The 13810-nt window shown below is 39.5% G+C and overlaps 1 protein-coding gene across 5 annotated transcripts in view; it reads left to right on the forward strand.

The window, feature by feature from the left end:
* Nucleotides 1–11163, forward strand: part of LOC108931897 (zinc finger protein 501-like) — a 32377-nt gene extending 21214 nt beyond the window's left edge. The window contains exons 4-6 of one of the 5 annotated variants that reach the window (XM_018747984.2): nt 1390–1508; nt 1671–2192; nt 9760–11163. In XM_018747984.2, the coding sequence (XP_018603500.2) occupies nt 1390–1508; nt 1671–2192; nt 9760–10545 (1427 nt within the window). In that variant the 3' untranslated portion in view covers nt 10546–11163. Of the gene's footprint in view, nt 1–1318; nt 2831–6397; nt 6417–7054; nt 7152–8555 lie in introns of those variants that run through there. The other 4 variants (XM_029252283.1, XM_029252263.1, XM_029252287.1 and 1 more) reach the window with 4 other exon arrangements.
* Nucleotides 11164–13810: the final 2647 nt, after the last annotated feature.

The raw sequence follows: 13810 nt of genomic DNA on the forward strand, positions 1-13810 counted from the left end.
TCTGTCTGAATGCATGTCGCTGCCAACTAACGATTGGAAGCAGACCTTTTAGGAATTTAGAGAAATAAAGAAAATGTTATTACAAATAAACAGAAAGATAATTGTATCTTTTTCATTGAACATTTTAAGTGTCACATAACCCAATCTGTATTCCAGTTTTTATAATTCCTCTTCCCTTCTTCATCTTTCCCCCAGTGAATTTTAATTCCCAAGCAGAAAACACAGCACATGGGCAGAATAGAAATGAACACTGACAGGAGCCAAACAGGATTTCAGTGAGCATCATCCCAAAGCACAAGGAGAGATCACTGGAGAGGATTGGTATGGCAGAAGCAGGACCTGAACACCCCCCACTGGCATTCCATGGTCTTCCATCTGAATCAGACTATTTTGGGAACATGTTGAGCTCTTACTCGGAGGGGTCAGCAGTCATGGATATTTGTGTCAAAACTGAGCCTGATGATCAGGACATTTCCCACCCTGCATATTTTGCTGAGGTACAGGGCTTTGGTGCTGAAGAGATGTGTTCAGGGCTGTGCTTGAACACTGACCAAATTAAATCAGAGATTATAATGGCCAACATAAAGGAAGACAGTGCAGATCTACAGCGGTGCAGCACCACTGGAGTGTTCTGCCTTCTCTCAGATAATTCAAATTCCTCAACTTGCCTTTCATCCAAAGAGTGTAAATCAGAAACAGGTGAAGTGCAGGTACTGCAGTATTCTCAGTTACAGGAAGCCCCTTGTACAGAAAAGGAAATTAAAAAAGCTACTCATTATGGCATGAAGGAAGAATATGGGGATCTACAGATTCATGAAGTAAGCACTTTCCCTTCTTCATTATCCAACCATTGTAAGCTAGAGAGAGATGAAGTTAATGTTGAGCTGCTTTCTCAGTTTCCGAGCACATCTCCTATTGAGACTGCAGGTAATGAAGCGGGAAATTACAGTAAGAAGGAGGAGTACGCTCATCCTCAGATCAATGAATTAGGTACTTTTTCTTGTTCATTATCTATAGAATATAAATCAGAAATGGATGAAGCTGATGTAGACACACAGTCTCGTTTAGAGGGATATTCTGCAACAGACTCAACAGTTACTGAAGCTGTAGATGACCTTTTACACAAGAATTCTTTGAAGCTAGAAAACGGTATAAATATTATAGGCGATAATACCCAAAGAAAGAGTGCACTGGATCAATCTGTGGTGCCTGTCACTGTTGGTATAACTCCCCAAGCTCTGAAAGAGTCATGCCAGGATGGTGTTACCCATGAAGCCCAGAAATGGCAATGCCTTCATTGCAGAAAGGTTCTTAAAAGTCGGTCAGGCCTGAAAATCCATTTGCAGATTCATTCAGTTGACAAATATTTCTGCATGCAGTGTGGAACAGCTTTTTCTCGGTCTAGTCACTTAAAACGGCACCAGCTTGTTCATTCTGGCGCAAAACTATATACATGTAGTCAATGTGGAAAGACTTTTTCTAGAAGAGATGGCCTAAAACGGCACCAGGTTAGTCACTGTACCGAGAGGCAGTGTACACACAGTCAGTGTGGGAAGGACTCGTGTTGGTCACTGTTGGACCAACATGAGTCCTTTCAGTCTAATAAAAAATATAAATGTACTTACTGTGGAAAGAATTTTTCGAGTCAGAATTATTTAAAAAGACACGAGTTTTTTCACTCTGGTCTTAAACCACATAAATGTAACGAGTGTGGCAAGAATTTTTCTCAGTCTTGTAACTTAAAACAGCACCAGATTATTCATTCTGGTGAGAAACCATTTAAATGTAGTGAATGTGGAAAAAGTTTTGCCCTTGGAGGCCACTTAAAACAGCACCAACTTGTTCATTTTGGAGAGAAACCGTATACCTGTAATCAATGTGGGAGGAGTTTTTCCAGAGGAAATAACTTAAAACGGCACCAACTTATTCATTCTGATGAGAAACCATATAACTGTAGTGAATGTGGAAAAAGTTTTCCCAGAGAAGATCGCTTTAAACAGCACCAACGTGTTCATTCTGGCGAGAAGCCATATATATGTAGTGAATGTGGAAAAAGGTTCTCCCGAGAAGATCGATTAAAACAGCATCAGCTGGTTCATTCTGGTGAAAAACCTTATATATGTAATGAATGTGGGAAAAGTTTTTCCAGAGCTGATCGCTTAAAACAACATCGGTTTGTTCATTCTGAAAAAGCACCTACATAATTTCATAGTTATACTGGAAACAATGCGATTCAGATTTGAATTCTTAGTGCTCATTGGAAAGTTTCTTGTACAATCTATGCTTTACTACTGTTCTTTATCTGAACCCCCAAAATGTACTGGAAATGACCACTACAGCAATTGCTCCGTCATGACCGTTTGGACTGCGCGATACGTGCTAGTTTTCTGCATATGAAATCCAGCGACTAATCTGTTTTCCAGATGTTTAATCTTTCAGTGAGTTGAGAAACAAAGAGATGTTTGCCTTTAATGAGGTGGTCCTATTCAGAATGCCTGAAAGTTCAGGTTTTTTTGTATGCGCACTAGACATCAGTAACTTTTTATAGGACGATTACAAAGACTGAATCCTGTTATACTCTCTCAAATTTGGATGCAGCTTAGTTAGAAAATTTGAAAAATACATTAAGTCCTGAGCCTTAAAAATTTCACACATTTTTCTCCACAAAGCATGCAAAATTCCTGCTTCTTAAAAATGAAAATGTTTCGGTCCAAGTCTACAATATCCAGATTATTCTGGGCATCTTTAAATACAGTCTTAAAACCCATATGTTCAAAATCCCATATAATACATTTACGTGCTCCTTTTTTTCTTTTTTTTTTCTTTTTTTCCCCTCTTGCATTTAATATCTTTTCTGGTTTTATTCTTTTTTTTTTCTCAGTAGCACAGGTCTGTGAAGGGTTTGCATGTTCTCTGTGTTTGCATGGGGTACAGTCCAAAGACATATTTCAGGTGAATTAGTGATTGTAAGCTGCCCTTAGGATGTTCCTATATGAGTGAATGAATGTCCAGTGATGCAGTGGTGATCCATCCAGGGTGTACCCTGTCTTGAGCCCTAGACTCTGGGGATAGTTTCCGGATTACCGCAGCCTTGCATTGGACAAGGTGTCAATTATAATGAAGGATGGATGAATTGTTCTTTCATTATTATATTGTATGTTGTTATTTACGATATTTATTCTAAATTTCTTTAAAGTTGTAATACATAGTCCGTCTAACATAAAGCACTTTAAGAAGCTGCTTTTAAAGGAGCTGTAAAATTAGAACAAAGCAATCTTTATAATTACTGTAATTAGCTGAGCTATTTGGAAAGTATTACCTGCAATAATTAAGAAATCGCACAGTCATTTGTTGATACTGCCTTTCAATAGAATTTTGTGCCTTCAGAATTATTTTCATGCTTTAAATTGACTTTCATTTGTCTATGTACTTTTTAAGCACTTTCAAACTTTGTTCTAAGGGCTTGTTACATTACATTTACATATTTAGCAGACACTTTTCTCCAAAGCGACTTCCAGTGAACTCTATGCAGTGTTATCAGGCCACATACCTTATTCACCAAGGTGACTTACACTGCTAGATACACTACTTACAATGGGTCACTTATCCATACATCATTGTTATTGTGATAGATTCTGGTTTTACACTATAATAAAATGTCATGAGTTTTCACACGAGGAGCCATCCCACACACTGCGGGAAGCTGCTCACTTTGTGTCAAACTTGGTGTAATAATGAGAATTGAAATTTCAGACAAGTACTGTATGTCTTGTGAATTATGCAAATTTTATGGTACACATTACATGTTCTTGTGAGTTTTTGTAAGATAAACACTTGTTATGCTGGGGAAGACTTATAAAGACATTTAGTATTGATGAAGTGTACTGTAAAATATTTTCATTATTTACTCTTATTGACATGTGTTCATTGTATTATTCATTCTCTTTTATTACTGTTATGTGTTTTGTATTGCTTTTCTTTTTCTTGTACTTATCACTGAGCTCCATGCTGTAAAAAGTTTTAGAACAAAGCACATCAACAATTCCACAAACATGGATTGCAGACTAAAAGACCTTGGATGGCTTTTGTTTTGCTTACAAGTCGACTGGAAATACATTTTACGCAATATTAAAATATGATATGGACGAGCAGAGGCACACGGGCCGCTAACATTGCCGTGAGTGTATGTCCTTTGCAAGTCTTTGTGTACGTCAGGGATGGGTAACACCTGGTGCAGTTGTGCATAAACGGTAATAAAAACATTTTCAGATGTTTTTGCCTCATTATTGAGTCTCTGAAGAACCGAGAGAAACGGTCAATTTCAACAGTCTTATAGCGCGCTGGACAAAATAAGTCATGTGAGAATACATGCATGTCAAGGACCTAATAGAGAGCAGGGCCTCCCTTTGCCTTCGGAACAGCTTTAGTCCTTGTCGGAGCGCTGTCGGACAAGTCCGCGCACGGCGTTTGGCTGGATATTGCACCGTTCCTCAAGAAGAAAAATTCTTTCAGGGATGAAAGAGGTGGAAGTCTATTAACTGTTTGAATTATGTTTCACCCTCTTTCCTACATTTGCACAGTTTAGTTTGGAGAAAGCAGAGCAATTCTGGGACGTGTCCACCTATCCCGCTCAGTGAGTGTCAAGATGCAGCGGTTCTTCTTCTGTACCGGTGCAGTTTGTCCACATGTGGCACATGCTGTCATTATTTTTGGTTTAATTTTTGATCCTTCGCCCTTGACGGCTGTTTTTGTAATGGATGCGCCCGCAGTTGGCGCCAAAAAGAGACCGTGTCCGCGCGAACCGTGGAGGACCAGCGCGTGCGCGTCGCCAGGGAGCGCTGTGATTTTCGCTGAGGAGCCCTTCGGCACTCAGTGCAGTTGCTCTGTTTTGTGGCAGAACCGCGCAGCGTTTTCCACAGGTGAGGCGTGTTTTCCGTCTCTCTTCCTTCTTTCTCTTTTATTGGCGTATTCGAGCGATTTTGTTACCTCAGGAATTCCGCTCTAGCGTCAGCGCGCGCGCGCACTCGCTCGCTCTCCCCGAGTTCCCTGTTCCGTGTTGTGTCCCACCGACTGGACTGGTGGCGTAACGCGCTGCTGCTGCTGCTTTTTCGTCACTTCACTCGAGTCCAAAAGTCGTCCTTTCGGCTCTTTCTCACTAATAAGTCAGTGGACACATCAGTCAGTATTAGTTAGTGCCTTGAAACTGAACAGAGGCTCACTGAGTAATGAGTAAAAAGAACGCTGCAGACCATTCTTTTTTTAGGTAAAGACTCGTGGTAAAAATGCTAGGAATACTGTTACTTACGTCACAAAAATGACAAGTAAACACACTTAAGCTTGTCTAAAAATCTTTTTTTTTTTTTTTGTTTAAGTTATCACGGTATTCAAGTAAGCTTCTTTGATTCATGTTCGGCTTTTTTATGTTCACACAATCACAGCTAGCAGTGTTAAGAGCGTTTTACTGCATTGAATTTGCCCAAATAATTTCCAATTGTGAGACCAACCAAATAAACAGCAAAAATAAGAGATCAGTCTTGTTACAAGTCATTCTCTTTAACTCTGTTTAACTGCAGCACTACTGACTGGCCCATAGTAAAATCCCAGGTAACAAGGTATAACATGGTACAGGTGATTTAGTTACCAAGCTGAGCAGGGTTGGAAAGTTATATCGTTTTTTTTTTAATTCCATCTTAAAACCTGCCAGATGAGCAGGTGAGAATGTTTTGTAAACTGCCAATGTTGACAGTTCTAGAACGCATGAGAGGTCTACAAATGAAGAGCCACAAATCACCGTAACTTGTGTTCTTAGTCAGTGTCGATGTGTATCGTGTGTACTCTGATACTGGCGTTTTGTGGCTGGCGAATATCACGGTACATGTGAAGAAGTGTAGGAGGATCTGTATCCAGCATACCTTTTTGGTTGGAGAACCCCCATGCAACAAGACAGCTGGTTCCATTGGGAAAGAGTGCTGTGTCATAAGGAGAAAAGGGGATAAAGCAGACAAAACTGTCCAGCTTTACTGTAAAATTAGGAAAATGTGTTCGGTCCTCAGAGCTTACGTTCAGCTTTGTATCGCGATATTAAATTCCAAGTAAGTTCACAAAACCGGTACCTAGATTTACTATAACTTCGTACTTGAGTGCTTGTCATAATCTTCCCTGAACCTACACTTGTAGTCGTTCCCTGTGTCCAGCAGTTCTTCTTTCTAATGCCATATGCCATTGAAAATTGGTACTTTTTTTACGAGACGTGTGTGGTTGCTGCAACACCTGGACTGTGTTTTGTGATGTGATTAAGTTTTGGTTTGAGCCGAGCTCAATTTGTGAAGTTTGAATGTTTTCCCCTTGTTTGGATGGCTTTTCTCCCATAGCCCACGGATGTGTTTGGCTTAACTGGTGAACACATTGTCCATGATGTATGTCTGTTACATTAATAATTGTAGTTGGTTTATTGTGGTATATTTAGCAATCTAATGTAAGCCACCTTAGATAATACCATGATTTAAAAATCACGTAATGATTGTGCATCACTGAAAGTAATTACAACTTTAAAGTAACAATTATGCAAATAAACTTTTGACAATACTTTGTGTTTAAATAGATTCAGTGTTTCATCATGAAGTTTTTTTTTTTTTGCAAATACCATTTCTGTTATACACTGAATAAGCTTAAATTAATAAACAAAGGGACAACTTATTCAGTAACTTAATTCATAAACAATCCATTCAAACTTTTGTAAAATTCAGTTCTAGTAAAACTTTAAGTAGAATTTCTGAGCAAAATGTATTTTGCTCAGTTCAACTGTCCTTGATTGGCACTCAAGGAGGGACAAAACTTAAGAAATTCTGATTGGTCACAATAAACAATGGCAAATGAAATTCACACATCAGAGATGTTTGTTGTGTTCAAGGCAAAAGCAACTTGGTTAAAAACTTTTTTAATTTTAATGATGTCTTTCTTGACTTACATGTGAGGTTGGTAAGCTACTAGGAATTAGATCTATTTATACAGCTTTTTTTTTTTTTTTTTTTTTTTTTTTTAACTATCAATTCAGGGCAAGTACCTTGCTCAAGGATACTACAGCAGGAGCTGGGATTCAAACCTGGTTTTTTGGAACGCAAAGCCTTGGGCACTATGCCACCTGCTGCCCTGTAAGTAAATGACATCCAAGACACAGTATCATCCACGGAAAATGTACAGGCTCGCTCACATGAAGAATGCTCATATTACGAGAATGTGCACTTGTTAGCACTTATGTTATGTGCCCTAAAATTTGCATAAACAGCTGTCAGCTCACACTTCTGCAAAATTTCATTCAACACGTATGACCAGCCTCCCCCCAAGCTTGGCGTGGTTCCCTCCTGCCGTGTGCTCACGGGAATCTCATAGTAACTGCATAACTTTTTTTATGTACAATTTCATAATGGACTAAACCATGGTGCTGTTGGCTCACAGCTCCTAGCTTGTGCAGTTAGACTTTGGTTTGATCACTGATCAGTCTGATTGTGTACTTCCTCTGGGTGCTTCGGTTTCCTGACACAGCGACCTACAAGTGAAAGGAAACAATCACTCTTCCTTCTCTGGCTGCCCACTTCATCATCTCCTGAGCCCTTTACCCCTTGAGTAATGTGGGGATAGGTCCCAGGAGTGCATGAATAGAACAGCGCCTGACATTGCTGTGGCTGGTGATGAGGAGCTGTCCCTGGTGCTGAAGTTATCCCACCTTTCTTCGTGTCCCATCCACTCCCATCAGTGGCAGACCATTGGTTTCCATGATCTCTGCTCCAGATGTAGAGAGAGAGAGAAGAGACCTGAAGAAAGAGAATAGAGAGCAATCATATGTCAGTGTAGATCCTGTTGTGAGGAAATCCCATTCCTCATATGTTGTTTTTGTCTAAGGGATGGCCCAATCTAACTTGCTTGAGTCCAGTAGCCCAGCTGTAGGGTTGCGCTGTACCCAGCTTTCTTTTAGATTCGCAAAGAGGCCAGTTTCTCATAACTTCTGGAGGACTTTTGCTACCCAGTAAAGGTGGTCTTTCTTGGATAAGGGTTTAGTACCTGGTCCATAATAGAAAATGTGGCAGGCATAATTCCAAAAATGGAGGACTCATGGAGTAGCCCATCAGGAGTGTAGAAAGGTTTCCTTTGCTTCAGTTAAGAGTCCAGGAACACTTAGCAATAGCCTTTAGTGAAGTCTTATGTTACAGTTGTATGGGTGAGTTATGGTTTATGTGTAGTAAAGGAGTCTCTGAACAGGTTCTTTTCTGAACTTAACCCTAAAATATATAATGAGTAATCTGGCCACCCTAGAAAAACGGCAGTGCATCTGCACCTTAAATTTGATTAAATCATAATGTTCCACGTTGTTTGAGAGTGACTTCCTGGAGAAGGAGGCTGCTTGTTTAACTGATATGAGTATCAACAATACTCAGTACCATATTTATTCAGTGACCATTTTCAGTGACAGAATTGAACATACTCTTGGTCACCCGTTCCAAACTTTGTGGCCAGATATTGATGGCAGTTTCTGTTCCCTTTCCTCCTGTGTCTTCCAGTATGTTTTAATCCCAGAGCAGACGAGATGGCACATGGACAGAAGAGGAAATGGATACTGAGAGAACACGAGTAGGATCTCATCGAGCAGCGTAACAAAGCATAACGAGGATCATCATGGCAGAACCAGGACCTAAACACCCTTCGCTGTCACTCCGCAGCCTCCCATCTGATTCAGACTTTTTTGGGAACATAGTGACCTCTTACTCTGAAGGGCCAGCTGTCATAGATATGTGTATAAAAACTGAGCCTGTTGATCAAGACATTTCCCACCCTGACAAGTGTACCGAAGGACAGGGCTTCAACGCTGAAGAGATAGGCTCCGGGCTACATCTGGATACGGACCACATTAAATCAGAGATTGTGATGGTCAAAATAATGGAGGACAATACTGATCTACAGCTGTACAGCACCACTGAGGTGCTCTGTCTTCCACCAGAGCAGTTAAAGTCTCCTACTTGTCTTTTATCCAAACAATGTAAATCTGAGATTGGCGAAGTGAAGTTAGAGCAGCATTCTCAGTTACTGGAAGCTTCTTATACAGAAAATGAAATTAATGAAGTTGCTCATTATGGCATAAAGGAAGAATATGCAGATTTACATGTACATGAATTGAACTCTCTTCCTTCTCCTTTATCTGAGCAGTGTAAATCAGAGACAGTTGAAGTTGAGTTTGAGCAGCATTCTTTGTTAGAAGGATCATTCAGTTCAGATTCAACAGTTCATGAAGCGTTAGGTGAGCTTTTACACAAGAATTCTTTGAAGCTGGAGAAGAGTTTCAGTGTTGCAGGAGATGATGTCCAAACAAGCAGTGTTTTGCAACAATCTGTGGTAGCTGTCACCAGTCATATATCCTACAAGGCCAGTAAAGAGCCATGCCTTGATGGTGATACCCACAAAGCCCAGAAATGGCAGTGCCTTCAGTGCAGAAAGTTTTTTAAATGTCAGTCACATCTGAAAATGCATATGCAGATTCACTCGGGTGACAAATATTGTTGCATGCAAGCTTGTCATTTAAAAAAGCCCCAGCTTATTCATTGGGGAAAAAAGTATAAATACAGTCCATGTGGAAAGACTGTTTCCCGAGGAGGTACCTTAAAAGTGCACCAACTTAGTAATGTGAAGAAATTTAAATGCTTTCACTGTGGAAAAAAATTTTCTTGTCGAAAGTACTTAAAAAAACATGAATTTATTCATTCTGGTGAGAAGCCGTATAAATGTAGTCAGTGTGGTAAAAGTTTTTCCAAAGAAGGTAACTTAAAACAGCACCAGTTTATTCATTCTGGAGAGAAACCATATAAATGTAGTGAATGTGGAAAGGGTTTTTCCCAAGAAGGCAACTTAAAGCAGCACCAGCTTGTACATACTGGTGAAAAACCATATAGGTGTAGTGAATGTGGAAAGAGCTTTTCCCAGGAAGGAAACCTCAAACAGCATCAGCTTGTTCATTCTGGCGAAAAACCATATAAATGTAGTCAGTGTGGAAAGAGTTTTTCCCAAGGAGGTCACTTAAAACAGCACCAGCTTGTTCATTCTGGTGAGAAACCATATAAATGTGGTGAATGTGGAAAAAGTTTCTCCCAAACTAGTCACTTAAAACAGCATCAGCTTGTTCATTCTGGTGAGAAACCATATAAATGTAACGAATGCGGAAAGAATTTTTCTCGATCAAGTCACTTAAAACAGCACCAGCTTGTTCATTCTGGTGAGAAGCCATATAAATGTACCCAGTGTGGAAAAACTTTTTCCCGCGGAGGTACCTTAAAACTCCACCAGCTTGTTCATTCTGGTGAGAAACCTTTTGAATGTAATGAATGTGGAAAGAGCTTTTCCCAGATAGGCCACTTAAAACAGCACCAGCGTGTTCATTCGGGTGAGAAACCGTATAAATGTTGTGAATGTGGAAGGAGTTTTTCTCGAGCTAGTCACTTAAAACAGCATCAACTAATTAAGTGTATGATAAACAGCATACATGTAGTCAAAGTGGAATGAGTCTTCCAGTTTTTTTACTGGTTAAATCACCCATTCATTCTTTGAATTGAATGCTTTTTCTTGTGAAATTTAAAGGAACTTGTTCATTAAAAGCATATAAATGTAATGAAAGAGGAAAGATTTTTTTTCATGATGTTTGTTGAAACGCAGCCAGCTTATTTATTGTGATGAGAAACCATGTAAATGTACTCAACATGGAAAGAGTCTTGCTCTGTAGAAGTGTTTCAAAACACATGGGAGAACACACTGAAGGACTTCTGTATGAACCCCACAAGCTGACCCACGAAACCAACATGGTGAAATGACTACATTTAAGAGAAATGTTTACTACATTGTTAAATCAGTTATACAGAGGAAACATGCAGATTTTAGTTGAAATTCTGATTTTAATTCAAATTCCTGGTACTCATGAGAAGGTTTGAACTACTACCCTGGAACCCAGATACTTGGCTTGGGTTACTATCTAGAATGACCCTGTTTTCTTCGTCTGAAACCTGAACATCCCATAAATTTGCCCCAAAATAACCACAACAGCCGTTTCCAATCATCTGAGGCCAAGATACACATCTTAATTTTTTGCACATGAAATTGACAAACTGATTTGTTTTGGCAACTGTTTTCCAGGGATTTTTGTACAAATGGAAAATTGCATCCTGTTACAATGATTGACTCAGAATGTAACAAATATAACTGAATATTTTATGTACACTGACTCCTTGTGTTACAAATGAGATATAAATTTTTATAGTACAAACATATTACAGTTTATTTTTAATTGTTTTTTTTCATCAGTCCAGTTACTAAAACTTTTTTGAATTTTTCTGTTGGGAGTGACCTGCATTTCCACATCCAGCTTCTAGTTGGCAGTAAAACACAAAAAGAATAGAAATAGCTCTAATTTGGCTTTTCCACACTTGATAGCTCATGTCTGGTGTTCCTGAGAACTGGTGATCAATAACAAGATTTTTTAAAAAATGTTGCATTTGTGTATGGGGTAAATAATGCCAGCCACTATTGATAATGGATGAAAGTGTTAAGTGGAGGCACCTCTGTATTAAATTTTTGTTCATTGTGACCTAGTGGAAAAAGTGACTTTGGAATTACAAACAGCCTTCCAACGCAACGACGTGCTCTGAAGTTGGGGAGGCAGTGTACTACTTTTTTGGTTAAAGTATTGCAAACATAATTTACTAAAGACACTTGCTGTTAAGTGTTATTCTGTATACTCTTAAAAACTAGTGGTTAATGTTTGTTTTACTCAGTTCAAATTAACACAGACTTTCTTTAAGGTTGTGGCTTTGTTGTAGACTAAAATAAAATGTTAATTTGAATTTTATTTAGTCTAATTTTCATAAGATATCTATTTGAGTAAAAAAGCAATGTAACTTCTCAGAGAAGAGAGCGTACTTGCTTTTTCTTCTGCTTTTATAACCATGGACGTATCTACACAGGTCCACTGTAACTACATCAGAATTCCTAGGAAGGATGGGCAGCCACTGGTAGTTTATCTTTTGCCCCTTCATCATGGATGGCAGTTTTTTGTTTTCCTCTCCTCAGCTGACAACTAGCTCACTTGACCAACACGGCTATAAATCATCATTGTTCTGTCGTGTAATATTTATTGTTCAGGGCTCTGTGTCATTCTGCTTTGCCTTCTGTAGAAATAAATTGAACTGAACGGAAGTATGTGAAACCGAAATATTTCAAAAACTCAAGATTAAACTCTCCTAACATCAACATACTGCAATAAATAGTTCAACCCAAGAAACAACAGTGCCCATAAACAGCTAATTTCTACAGCGATGCCATATTGAAAAAAAGACACTTGATCCCAACAAACTGCAACTTAGTTCAGTTCTTAACAAGGTTCTTCGAGGAAGCCTTTATTATTAAGTCTTTATTATAATATTATAGGATAATAACACATTTTACCATCCCACACTACTGAAGGATGCCCCAGTGGAGCGGGAGCAGGTCCTGGACTGTAAATAGTTGTCACGTGCAGAAAAGAGAGCTGGATAACACAAATAGTTGCGGAGGGGTCTGTGGGGGTGAGCACTTATTGCCGCTTGGTCGAAGGCTCGTTTGAGGTGTGGGACCAAGAGGAAGTTGGTTCCTCGAGCCAAGAGCAACTTTTATATTGGGATTTACTGGCTTTAAACTTTTGCTGTTGTCCTGCGGTTTAATGATTGTGTGCTGGTGCGAGACAGACCTTGAAGGTTAACTTGAAGATGTGATTTAGGGTTAGTGAAACTGAAATGTGCCAAGAATGAAGTCATTTATTTATGAAATGTTTTTATAGTATATAGTTTTATGATGATTTGTAGTTCTTTCTACTTTATTGTGATTTTATGTTTTGGATTAATAAAGTATATTTTAAAAACAAATTAAAACCGAAAGACTTCAACACATCAGATGACCAGCCTGCCGAGGTCTCCTGACTAACATCCAAGAAGCAAAGATTTTTCAGATTTTTCTAACGCGTACTTCTCTGTTTGTTACATTTTTAGAGCCTTTCCGCTTTCCGTACTTTTCTACCCGTCTCGCATTTTGAGCTTTTCCGCTCCCCGTACTTCTCTTTCCGTCTCGCGTTTTGAGCCTTTCCGCTCTCCGTAGTCCCTCCAAGAGGCCAATTTGTTGGCGCTTCGCCGCCGCATCATGCAGGACGATGGAAGGAGCCGCTCTATCGACAGCTGCGTTTTTCTGCTTCAGTTCGCCGCTTTAAAGTGTTCTCCGGCCCTCTTTCTGTAAGTAGTAGACATGAAACACGTCCGGTTTGTTCGTGTTGGTTGAGCGCTGCAACTGTCAACATGTCTCACGACCGGCGGAGTCACTGACACTGACTGAGCTGTGGCGCCGCAGAAAATTGAGCAAAAAAAATGTGTCAAATCTAGGCTTCAGCACAAGACTTTGTCTCTTCTTACTCTTCATCATTGTTTCACTTAACACTCAATGAATGAAACACGCAGTTTGCCACAGTTCACCACACGCCGAAGAAGCTCGGGGGGGGGATTTTGAATAACAAACACGCTGAACAGAAGCAGAAAAAGCGTCAATCGTTTCCTTTAATCAATGATGTCAAACTCACAACTTGTTGTTGTATTACAGTAGTAGGACTGGTGGCATTAAAGAGTCGTCTTAGTGTTTTTCTTTCCGTTGTTCCTGCTGAAATAATGTCATGTGTCCAGTAGGCTGCTCTTGGCTTGAGAAAATGCAGAAGCGCATCAGTACAATATGAGAAACATCCCTGAAGTATGAACCTGTC

Source organism: Scleropages formosus, chromosome 1, assembly GCF_900964775.1.
Source record: "Scleropages formosus chromosome 1, fSclFor1.1, whole genome shotgun sequence".
Taxonomy (NCBI): Eukaryota; Metazoa; Chordata; class Actinopteri; order Osteoglossiformes; family Osteoglossidae; genus Scleropages; species Scleropages formosus.